Raw genomic sequence first — 13118 nt, forward strand, 5'->3', positions numbered from 1 at the left:
CACGTAGACGTACAGAGCACGGGAAACGAATTGCAGGGAATTAAGTCCGCCATGATTAAAGTCTGGCATCCACCATTATATACACGGGGCATAATTATTGACTTGTCGCAGCGCGGCAAGTGGCAACTGGCTAAGATCGATAAAATGACTGTCCGTTCGAAGTTACACAGTGCAGAGGTAACGTAGGTAGTAAAGTATAGGCATACGGAAATGGGTTATAATGTGATCTTGTTTTTAGATACGGATTATGCCTATATATGAACATTATGAGGTTTTAGTGACCCATGCTAAGTGGATCAAAGTCACACGCGACTTCGATATTATTTGAGTTGTAGAAGTAACCATGGTAACGCCGGTCTTGGAAATGGTTGAATATGGGCCCTCGAAATAGGTGCATGAGGATAATTCAATGATCATGAATTTTTCTTGGTGATTGCTAAAGGCCATCCTAGTTGAATTCCTCTTTTTTCGTGTCCGATGATGACCTTTGAACCTATAGTCAATAACAATGTTTAATCTTACGGCATGGTCGTTATCATGAGCTGACCATAATGCAAGTGGACGGTTTTCTGTGAAATACGCTATTTAATTCGCGGGATAATCTCAAGCCTATATAGGTTGAAACAAACAGATGGCAACCAATCAGATGTCATTAATTACTAACAATGGATGAAAACTGGATCATCCCGAGAGTTTGGACCTGATAATCAAGTTTCCTATACTAACATATAATATAGGTTTTATGGGTAATGGAAATCTACCAAAGTGTCGAAATCCAATATCAATGTAAAACATTTGACACCTTTTAAAAACATCTTCAACTCAATAAAAAAATATATAAAAAATGGTGACGTCATTTCTAACTGGAATCAAAAGTCAGTTGTATTGAACTTAATATAGAAACGGCATTTTATACTAATTAATTAACTAATTTTATACTAAATCATAAAAAATAATATATTTGAAAATAATCTTGCGAAAATAAAGAGAAACCAATCGCTTGATATACCAGGGTCAGTATCATTACACAAATGATCCTATCAATTGGCACATTTCATAGGTATATCTGATATTTTTTAAATTAACATTCCATGAACAAAAGAACGCAATTCCTTCCCACATAATTCTTCACAAAGAAGTACATTGTATGGATATATCGTAGAGAGGGTGTGGATAGTTAGGTGTCGTTGGAAATATTTTATTGAATATTCGTTTATGAAAAGTATTTAGAAAATGCTATTTAAGCTCCAAATGTTGTGTATCTTTTTATAATATCAACAATTTTAATCAATGATGTAATATTAAACAATCAACTGGACAGGAGTGGGGGTGGGGGGGGGGGTGTATATTCCTTTCATGTTATAGTCAGCCTAATCAAGTGACTTCCATATATCGATTAACAAAGGATACTCACAATGTAATGCAAGTTATCATTGTTAGATTATGCTTAAATTCAGTTAAGTAAAAGCAATAAACAGTAAAAAAGGTAATTACACGGTATTAAGGATTACATTACATGTATATATATATATATATGTATATATATATATATATATGTATAAATGAAAATCGTAATGAGTTGGAAATCAAGAACAGTGAAAAAACTTTCAGCCTCCACCGGGATTCGAACCACGGGCCTCCCGCTCTGTACGCGGACACCCTAACCACTAGGCTATGGACGCTGATTGTATGTCCAGAGGTTCGAAACCGGTAAGGAAGATCGTAATTCCACTGTAGGCGTTTGTCACCTATATCGAACAATACTAGTTCTGTTTTTGGTGACATATTTTGCCCTACTCTAGAGATCAAACAGGATGCTATCCAACTCGAAAATCATTTGTGATTCCTAAAGCCGGATCTCGAGAGAGATACTTTGAACAGACTATATATATATATATATATATATATATATATATATATATATATATATACTCATCAAAATGATCTTAAATTCATGCATATCTCATCAACTGGCAAAGTTATGTCAAATACTTCTCTCTTGGTTTGTTTATGAAGTTGCTTATGAATTTCATATATTATTGTATCTATTATAAGTGATGTTTGAGTAACAAGTTTTACATTTTTATATTTTATTGAAGTAAATCATACATTCGTGAACCACAACGGTACTCTACTTGAAGTTATATAACCTTTGACACATGACATCAGCTCAATAATATACAGGCTTCAATCACTATAGGACTGGAAACTGGATACTCGACAAAGACATGTGACAACTCTCAAGTGCCAGTTTTATAGGCTTGTTCTATGAGATCTTAAAGAAAAAAATGCCGGTATTCTTAAACCGGTTGAATCACGGGACCTTTAAAGTAACCGCTTGCATCTTTTCCGTCCATTTCTGTCAATTTCACTCACTTTAAAGAGTATTGTAGTTAAAAGAAGATTATCTTTTACAAACGATACGATTGGTTAATAAATAAATCCATTCACTTGCCACCCACCCATTAAGAACGCTTGCATATTAGTTAAAAACAATAAGCAAATCTGAGTTATTCAAATATTTGCGACTTTTGAATTCGTCATTTGAAATAAATTTGGACATGAGCCTTCATGACTTACAAAGCACAGCTTTGTAAGAGGGTTTCTATCTACTAAATTCACACAATTTTTTTTTCAAGCTCGATGCGGAAAAAAAAATTAATGGAACTATACGTAAAACAATGCACACTTTTAAAACAATGCAAACTTTTATGCGCACGGCACACGAGCATCAATGAGGACTGTGACCCAACTCACCAGATCCCCACCCCTAGTGCAACATATATTGTCGCCGATAATATATAGTCACTATATGCAATGGACTCATAACATCGGCGACAACTTTTGCATTGAAACATCATTACTAGAATGACATCATTGTTGTCACCGACGACACTACAGGCCGAAACAGTTGTGTGTGTCTGCAGAGACAAAGAGAAAGGAACAAGAGAGGGAAAAAACAAATGCTAAACACTTTTGCTTTTCTTGACAAGACGATAACGGTTTCTTTAACTTTATTTCCAGAAAGAACAAAAGTCACATGTTAAGTCTTTTGCATTCTGAAACCGTTTTTACATTCTTCAACTTTATTTCCAGGCAGCTGGAACAAAATATAAAAATGATAACGTTTGCATCTTTGATGCCAAATATAGCTTTCTTCAACTTTATCTTCTGATAGACAAGACATTTTCAAACGTCTGTATACTGCAGGCTTGTTGTAGTACAACTTCAACTTGTATTTCCAGATTAAACACACACAAAAAAACATGTTAAAACGTTTTCCCCCTAGGCAATGTCTGTGACCCCCCCCCCCGAGTCTCACTGTTGGAAAAAATCCTAGCTACGCCACTGAGTCTACGTACGTTTGAAACAGACTAATGGCTTTCGGGTCGGTCCCGCTAGGTTGCCGACAGTCGTTCTTAACAACAAATGTTGAAAGTCTTTTCTTTGTTATACGTAATTGACACCCTCTCACAGAATATATCCTTTATTTTCATTGTGCACAAAAAGTGACATTTTTTTTCTCCTAAAACATGCACAAAATCGAACAGAGGAATGCCATCCCCTCACACAGACCCCTACCCCCCCCCCCCCCCCGCATGATTTTAAAAGTAGCTATGAGAGCACAAAGCTTTACTTACAGGTTTCGATGGCTTTGTGAATATCGATTAAACTTTTCCTAAAGCCACAATTAAAATCTCGTTTGTGCCTCTTTCTTTGCTGTGGCTCTATCCCTTTAAATCTCCTTAAAAGTTAAGGTCGTTTCCTATCTACCAGCATCAGTCAGAGGTACTTTGTTGAAATTAAAAACTTTAAAACCTGCTTTCATTTAGAGTACTATAGGATTGTCAATGAGGACCAAAGAGTACTTGAGTCTTCGATTTCTGCCGGTGTGGATATCAAACTTGAAGAAAAAAGAGAATTTGCTAGTAACAAATCGACGATTTTTTTCTTCATTTGCATTCAAGTAACATTTCGAATACGCTGGGCATTTTATCTTCTAACTACCTCGTATTCGGGACTACATGTTTCATACCAGTCATCTTGTTGACCTCGGAGGACAATTTTATGCATATTTCTAGGTCATTGCGAATTGTTGGACCATCTGCGAACATTGACTAGTGCTTGAGGGGTTCATTATCTTGGATGATGGCTTTCATATAAATTTTCTGCCTTGGATATCAAACTTGCAACGTCAACCATCTCCCGTTAACTTTTGGTGAAGGTAAATTATATGTCACTTTTATACACCGTCTGTAATGTTTTCTAAATGATCCCAGCATTTTCATTTTGTGTGGCGTCCATCACTATAAAGCAATTTTTACTGTTACTCTATCATACATTGATATTCTTGGAATCTTCAAAATTGTTGCAGAAATCATTCCAAATGATATCCTTTAATAAGTTTTAATAATCTCGGTGAAATTTTTGAGGTAGTGGTTTCCATGGCATAATTACTTATATGTTTCACCGTACTTGAACTATCATAAACGTTCTTTTAAAAAAGGGATCATCGTACGCAACAATTTACATTTAGTTTATAGGAAACATGTTGGAAAAGTCGGTTTATTTAACCTTTTATGTTGTTTGTAAGTCAATGACAGTGCTTTGAGTAAGTCAAGAAAATCATGCCAGTGTAAAAGAAATCTTTTAACTTTCTCTCTGCCCGGGGGTTTATATGCAAATTACGCTAGGCTTGGGTACACCTCTTATGAATTTTTTAGGATAGCTAGGTATTGTTGGAAGGGCAAGCGTGGAGGGTTGGGGTTAAATACATCAAAAGTGGCTATTCTTACAACTAGTTGTAACAATAATTCCCTTTTGCGCATGCGCAGTTGCTATAACGTGGCTATTTTTTCGACTAGGAGTACTATTTTTACGACCAGGAGTAACAATAATTTCCGGTTAGGGTTAAGGTTAGGGTTAGGTTAGTGTGTAGGGTTAGAGTTAGGGTTACCCCTACTACATGCGCAGATGCTTTATTTACTTGAATTCGCATGAATTCGCCGATGTTGTAAGAATAGTTTATAAATAATTCTTACGACTAGTCATAAGAATAGCCACGGCCTAAATACATTGAATGGACTTACGGAGATATCGTAGGCTTTGTGTCAAACAAGGTTATAGAATTTTGAATGAATATTATACATCCATTGATATTTTACGGTAGATTATATTATAATTTAAGCATGATCATAATCTAAACTCGTTGAAATATTTGATCAACTATTCTAGTTTGATCAGTAATTATAATTATTATAAGACAAAAGTCGGTTACATATGTAAAATATATATATATATATATATATATATATATATATATATATGCTAGCTAATGTGACACCAATCAGTGACCGCGCCCATGTCTTCGTAAGGTTAAGCTTTGTTGCAATGTTCATGTCTAAAGACGTGAGGGCGATGAGTCACATTAAAAGTCACATGTGGTTGGCTAATTTAGAGCGATGTGGTAACAATGGTGAGATGAACCTACTACCAGCAACAATTCAGTGATAGCATTCCGCGTGTTCTCAAATATCACCATTCAATTACCCTCTTGTAAGACAAGATTTCACTTGTGAGGGTTCTTATAGGGTTCTTAGGGCTCTTAGGGTTTTTATAGGGTTCTTATAGGGCTGAAAGAGGTATAACGTTTGTTTGATCTATAAAATTGGATAACAATATTAGGAACGGATTAGCGTTCTTAAACCAACCCACTTCCTCGCGAGAGTTGAAGAATACAAACTCTGTTTGAACCAATAAGCTTAATGCGATTTCTTGGTCCACTTAACCGTATATAGCTGAGCTGAACAATGGCCTCTTATTATATACGGGTATAGTGTGTGGCATAATGTTTGTTTGTTTGTTGCACTCAGATTGTTCAAAATACAAAAAAAAAAATTACATAGACATAATAGACCGGAACAGATTAGACCGGAACAGATAGTAGAACGGAACAGATTGAAAAGAACAAAAAGAGTAACAGGAGCTATAAACCCATTGGGCTGACAGAACGTCGGCCCATTTCCAATGGGGCCCTATATAGACGAAAACTTGCACTTTCAATGGTAAATTCTAATAAAACCAATAAATAAGACTAAAAAATGGCACATATTGCACATAAATCTGAAAGTGCCTCCCCTACACCCTAAATTACATGCGATGCTTCCTTAACTCAGCTTTAAAAAGACGAGAAGGCATGATGGATTTGATATGATTTGGAAGAGCTTTCCAATCCTGAATTGCCGTGAAGTAGAAAGAGCTAACACCACCCTAGAATCGATAACATAGAATTTGTTGTGTTTTGATCGAGTACCCTGATTATGAATGACAGAGGTTTTGGTGAAATTGGTGGTGAGCTAGGGAGAACTACAGTTGTTAAAGATTTTGTGTGCATGGTTTAACCTAGTGAATTTGAAAAAAAAAATTGAAACGGTTTATTTATATATATGTAATTATATAGATTAACTTACTACAGAAGCATTCCACATCACGACCGGTTTCGTCCTTTTTGGAATGTAGGAATTGAAACCCGGACCTTCGTGTCACAGTTTCAAGTCAGAACCACTAAGTCACGGTAATTCTACTGGTGTGCATGTGTATTGAGGCTATCTATAACTGTCAACGAGAGAGCTTATTATTATTATTATTATTATTGTAATGTATATATATATATATATATATATATATATACACACAGAGCGGTGATATCTGTAGTATTTACGTAGGGAAGTCTTTATCACATGAGCATTATGGGCATCACTTTTTGTCTGTTTTTCATTTGGTACGTATTATTGGACATAATGAATAACATGTTTCAAAATATTAATATTGATATATATTGATATATTGATATATATTGATATATATGATATATATATATTGATATATATTGATATATTTCAAAATTTTGATATACCTTACATATTTAATACACTAACACTTCTTTGATTTATGCAAGATATGACGACTTTGCTTATATTCTCTGCAGACATCGTGACAATATGGCAGCTGTACCCAGAACCTCTCATTTTTGCGGTAACTTACCCACCAACCAGACATTCACAGCAGACGACATCAATTCCAAATGGACCTTTGTGCGCAACGTTAGCAACCAGTGTTATGCAAATTACCTTTACCTATGGCCACATATCGTAGCGCCTGTCGCCATGCTGTTAGCTCTTCTTTATATGAAAACTTGGGGACGTGTCGATCGATCGCCAAACTACGGCAAACTCTTCCAATTAACTTTCCCGTTACAGTCACTGCGATGTGTTATAATGTTATCGTTGGCATTAGTTCAGATGGGTAACTTTGGTGAAGGGATTGTGACGGATATGGAGTTCCAGTCCCTATTACCGACTCAACCACAGTTGTACGTACCGGTTCTGATGGCCATGTTGTCCACCCTAATGTCGATGTACTTTTATCAACAGCTGGAAGTTTGGAATAAACCAAGTGGTCTCGGCCTTTTACTCCTTTATTGGATTTGGTCAGCTTTTGCTGAGACTATTCGGTTCATCAGCCTCAGAAAAAACGACGATTTTAGCTTTGACGTTATGAGAGTGTGCTTATGTTGTACCTTGGCAACAATTTACATCATTCTCATCGTTATAGAATCTTATGTCTACATTTTCCAGGTAAGAACACTACCGGTACAATCCCTCACCCTCCCCCCCTCCACCTCATACCCCCCTCCCTCATACATCCCACAAAATTGTTGCTTCCCTTTCATTTCATTCCGATTTGCTGTTTTTCTTTCAAATAATAAAGAATGTCGAACGTGCTTTAGATGTGATTAATTGTAATATACAATAACTTCAGGAAAAAGACAACTCAGGATAGAATAGCATTAATTTATTTACGGACTAATGAATATTCAGTTGGAGACAGGAAAGCTAAGAAGACACTTTCGCTCGATCCACTTTTTAAATATACATATATTTTTTTAAAGCATATCCGGCAGGTTCTTTAAAAGAAACAACAAACTCAAAAATTAAGCCTGGGCAAGCAAACTGATCAACATGACCCACTTCTCAATTCCAGTTCTCTGAAAGGGTGCATGTCACCATGGTGATGACCGGATACATGTTACGTCAGTGAAGTATTGCGAGTCCTTTTGAATGGAATAGATTGTTTGGTTTTTCGTGCCCGGGTTCTTTCCGGGTGACTTTTCTTTTTTTTTTAAAAAGTACTGAATATGCATGATCCCGTGGAAAAGGTTACGACACGATATAAACTCATATGCACTGTGTATCTGAAAAGAACAGAAACTACATGTTAATGATTCTTAGCCAATATATATATATATATATATATATATATATATATATATATATGTATAAATGTGTATTTGTATATATATTTGTATATATATTTATATAAAAATATATATAAAATTTATATAATATATTTATATAATATATTTATAAAATTTATATAAAATATATATAAAATTTTAAAAATATATATAAAAATATATATAAAAATATTATAAAATATATAAAAAATATATATAAAATTTATATAATATATTTATATAATATATTTATAAAATTTATAAAATTTATATAATAAATTTATAAAATTTATATAATATATTTATATAAAAATATATATTTGTATATATTTGTATATTTGTATTTGTATATAAATATATATTTGTAAAAATATATATTTGTATATATATATATATATATATATATATTTGTACAAATGTGATTTATTGATTAATCAATTGTTTCGATTTATATCTCTCTTTCTTGCCTCGTTTCCTCTATTAACTTCAGTCTCGATTTGGAAGAAATAACCTGCTTAAAGATCTTTCGGAAGATCTCATTGGAGACAACTGCCGTTACGTTGATGACTATGCAACATTTTACTCCAATCAATTACTCTATTGGTTGAAACCATTGTTTCAGCTAGGGAAAAAGAGGGCGCTGGAACTAAGTGATCTTGGCAGCATACCCGCTCGTTACAAATCGAAGGAGCTGTACGGTCAAATGGAATACGAAATACAGAAACAGCAGGTAAAAAACCAAAAATACAACTTTAACAAGTTCAGAGACCAGAAATTTCTTGGAAGCGTTTCACGAAATCGTCTCTTAATTGTATTTCGTTCCTTTCTTTGTCACTTTGCGGCCTGGGGGGGGGTGCGTGTGGGGGGTGGGATGGGCAGGGGTGTTATATCAATCAAAATGTGCCACATTGCTGATTTTCCATAATGGTATTTCTTTCTCTCATTCCTTGGAACCAAATATTATTTAAACCTGTTTTTATTAGATTATTAGATTTCTTGCCCATGCTTTTTTTCTTCTCTTAAAATATATCCAAAGTCAGTCGTATAATTGTTAATTCAAACTATTTATATATTTCTCGCTTCTTAGGAAATGAGTCGAAAACAAGGCATCGAGTCCGCGTCGACCGCCCTCTATCCTGTATTGATGAACATTTATGGTTGGCGGATAGCCCTGGTTATTGTTATGAGAATAATGGTTTCATTCAGCTTTGTCGTCTCTGCCTCAATTTTAAAGCAACTTATCAAATACGTCACTAACATAAGAGCCGATGGAGGGCAAATGGTAAGTTATCATTTAGTATTATATTTTCTGCAAAATATGTATGTATAGCACCGATTGATTATACGCTTCTACAACAACAGCATCACTGTGGCTGAGTGGCACCGACATAGGTCGGTCAGCCGAGGAGTTCGATTCCTACCTTCGGCTAATGAGTCCCAAAAAGGACGAAGCCGACCGTGTCCATTGCATTGTTGGTTATATGGGTGTCTCCACATAAATGTGGAGGCCCGTGTTCGATGGAGGCTGGAATTTTCTTCACTGTTCTGGATTTTCAAACTCATTTCCGTTACATATATATATATATATATATATATATATATACAATATATATATATATATCACAATAGGATCATGTTGAGTATTGGTTATTCCCCAAATGCTGTAGTCTTGAATGGGAAACCTATAGAAGTCACATAACCCCACCTCAGTACCCACACCCACTCTCCGTGGGCCTATTAACTTGAGTGGTTTTACGGTGTTCCAAAGTCCAAACCTCCAATTTCTCTTCTGATTTTCTTTGATCTGCGATATCAACCTAAGACTCTTGTGTCCTTTGTTTCAGATGACTCACGATGTTACTGTGGGGGAGTTCTTCCAGAATGGTTTCATACTAGCTGGATTGCTCGGTATTGTTGGATTCGGTCTCGCAAATGTTTTTAACACAAGCCTTCAGATGTTGGTACAAATTGCGATACCAGCACGATCTGCCCTTCAGGTACGTTTACTTAAAACAGAACAACAGTCCCCCAGTCGTGGCGGGGTTGGGTGGGGGGGGGGGGGTAACAGGGGAACATAACCCGGGGTCGGTCAAGGGAGCTGGGAAGATGAAAACAACGAATACTAGATCCCCATTTTCATAATATACTCATGACGGGAAAAAAGAGAACTTCAAAAAGGCGATATCGAAATTATCAGTTTTGTGCAGCTGTCATGCACGAGTAATAAAATTGATTCCACAATCTTTTGCAGTTTATCTTAACAGCATTGTAGTTAGTACGCGATCCAGCTATGTCGTGTGATTCACCAATCACTTCGTGACGTCACAAGCAAATTCGTAAATGCTTCCAAAATGTCAGTAGAGCAATTGCGGTTACTTCGGAGACACAAATTCTTTATCTCAAACACATGTAACTCCGATAGAGTTTTAATTCGGTACTCGTTGGTTATCTGTACGACAAAGATGAAAGTAACTATTATCGAGATGTTATCAAGATTTGCATATTCATGAGCCTTTCTAATCTTTCTTGTCTTGTATTCACCGAAGGCCGTGGTTTACCAGAAAGCTATGCGGTTATCCACCTCCTCCCTATTGGATACTGATATGAACAAAGGCAAGATCTCCAACCTCATATCTGTGGACCCGAATCAAGTTCTAACTGCTTTAATCTGGTTTCCGGTTATCTTCGGAACACCCTCGATCGTAAGTTTCTTTCCCTGCTGGGTAAAGAAGAAAAATTGTCTAAATACAATCGATACATGTAAAATAAAATCCCTCACTGAAATCACTGTTAGGAATCCTCCTTGTCCGATTACCATTCTCTCAAACATATTAACTGACGATGACGATGACGATGACGACGACGACGATGATGTTGGTGATTATGACGATGACGATAACGATGAAGATGACGACGATATTGGTGATGATAGGGATGACGATGAAGACGATGACAATATTGATGATGATGATGATGATGATGATGATGATGATGATGATGATGATGATGATGATGATGATGATGATGATGATGATGATGATGATGATGATGATGATGATGATGATGATGATGATGATGATGATGATGATGATGATGATGATGATGATGATGATGATGATGATGATGATGATGATGATGATGATGATGATGATGATGATGATTGTAATGTACATTGTTCTCTGTTTATCTTGTCTTATTTCTACAGGTTATTTTCAACACCATTGCTCTATTGAAGGAGCTCGGTCCTTCAGCTATTCTTGCCCTGTCCATGTACGTCATAACGGTACCATTACAGGGTTTGATTTTATCCGCATACGCCAAAGTACGGGGAAGTTCAATGGTGAGTCGTCTCAATGATGTAGACTATAACATATAGCTTCTGGTTGAAATTTTTAATTTCATAAAATTCCAACCAAATTTTACCTCATCCTTTTTCGATAATTCAACTTTCTGTCATGTTTACCTATTTCCTCTTGATTGAAATCATTTGATCAAAATAATTACTCTAGCCCAGATATCTTTCTGAATCTTGTAGTTGTTTTGGAATGCAACTGGCTTGATGTAATTCATGTACCTTGTGGTATTCCTCTCTGGTTATGTATGTAGGCTTCACTACCTCAGTGGTAGGTAGACCTCTCTGTTCAAGGTAAACGGACAGTTATAACATTAGGTTTATTGGTGTAATTATGACGGATCCCGCTCCTCTCCGCATGTCTGAAGAGGGAGAGGTGGGTTGGGGGTGTCAAGGAGTACAGCCCACATGTGGCCTAGGTAAGTTAGGGGCCCGGGAAATAATAAATATTATAAAGAATAAATTACTATTATATTCATATCTTACTTAAGAATGAAATAAATATTTTTAAAGATGGAGCCGGTGACATATTTACACCCCTCCCTCTACCCCCCCCCCACCCTCACCGCTTCCAAATCCATTTAAGCTTCATTCAAGAATTGAAAGTGAGATCACTCACTGATTGAACACCTGGTATATATCTGATATACCGGAAAACACGAACCATTGAAAAATGTTAATAGAGTACACAAACTAATTCAAAACGACTTATGGAATATTGACTTATATAGGAAAAATCGATTATCGAAACAGTATCTGATTTCTCTTTTTTTTTCCAACTTTTTCTTTAGGTTAAAGCAGACGATCGCTTGAAAGTAACTAACGAGACCCTTCAGGGTATTAAAGTCGTTAAACTTTTCGGATGGGAGGATATTTTCCTCAATAAAATTAAAGATACTCGAAAGGAACAGGTCAAGGAACTAAGGAAAGGTGTATTCTTTGGGGGTCTTCTCAGTAAGTCATTCTGGTAACCTTTCTCTCTCTCTTTCTTAATATTCATCATCTTGAAGAAATTCCTTTCTCTGCTTTTCAATCGTTCATTCCGTCCATGCCGTCAATCTGTGAGCAGTTTTAGTACTTCTTACTATGGGACGCCAAAAAGAACCAGAAATGATATTAGGTATATTAATTCATATAGGAAATGAAAATAACAAGTCCACGGTAAAGATGTAACCTCAATAATAACCATAACATTAAACATGTGGTTTTTGAGTGATAGTATTAATATTATACATATATTATTACGTAACCTATGCAATCAATGAGATAGAACATGCGTAATAGACATACAGTTGATATGTAGATAACATTCAAATTTACAGTGTCTTTTCTTTGTACTATACAGTTCCTGCTGGGACCTTGGGTGGCACATTAGCTAATATTGTGGTAAGTCATCGATGAAATGACCCAGTCTGTGATCCTATGGATGCCGTCGACGATGGCGATGTCCGATATAACTTTGTTCTTTTC

The 13118-nt window shown here is 35.8% G+C and overlaps 1 protein-coding gene across 1 annotated transcript in view; it reads left to right on the plus strand.

Moving 5' to 3' along the window:
* The first annotated feature begins 3877 nt into the window (after window positions 1–3877).
* Window positions 3878–13118, plus strand: part of LOC139961198 (ATP-binding cassette sub-family C member 9-like) — a 31418-nt gene continuing 22177 nt past the window's right edge. The window contains exons 1-9 of the mRNA XM_071960202.1: window positions 3878–4225; window positions 6989–7637; window positions 8787–9026; window positions 9384–9578; window positions 10141–10293; window positions 10843–10998; window positions 11502–11636; window positions 12440–12602; window positions 12994–13034. Of these exons, the coding sequence (XP_071816303.1) occupies window positions 7002–7637; window positions 8787–9026; window positions 9384–9578; window positions 10141–10293; window positions 10843–10998; window positions 11502–11636; window positions 12440–12602; window positions 12994–13034 (1719 nt within the window). The 5' untranslated portion in view covers window positions 3878–4225; window positions 6989–7001. The remainder of the gene's footprint in view (window positions 4226–6988; window positions 7638–8786; window positions 9027–9383; window positions 9579–10140; window positions 10294–10842; window positions 10999–11501; window positions 11637–12439; window positions 12603–12993; window positions 13035–13118) is intronic.

Source organism: Apostichopus japonicus, chromosome 20, assembly GCF_037975245.1.
Source record: "Apostichopus japonicus isolate 1M-3 chromosome 20, ASM3797524v1, whole genome shotgun sequence".
NCBI classification, from domain to species: Eukaryota; Metazoa; Echinodermata; class Holothuroidea; order Aspidochirotida; family Stichopodidae; genus Apostichopus; species Apostichopus japonicus.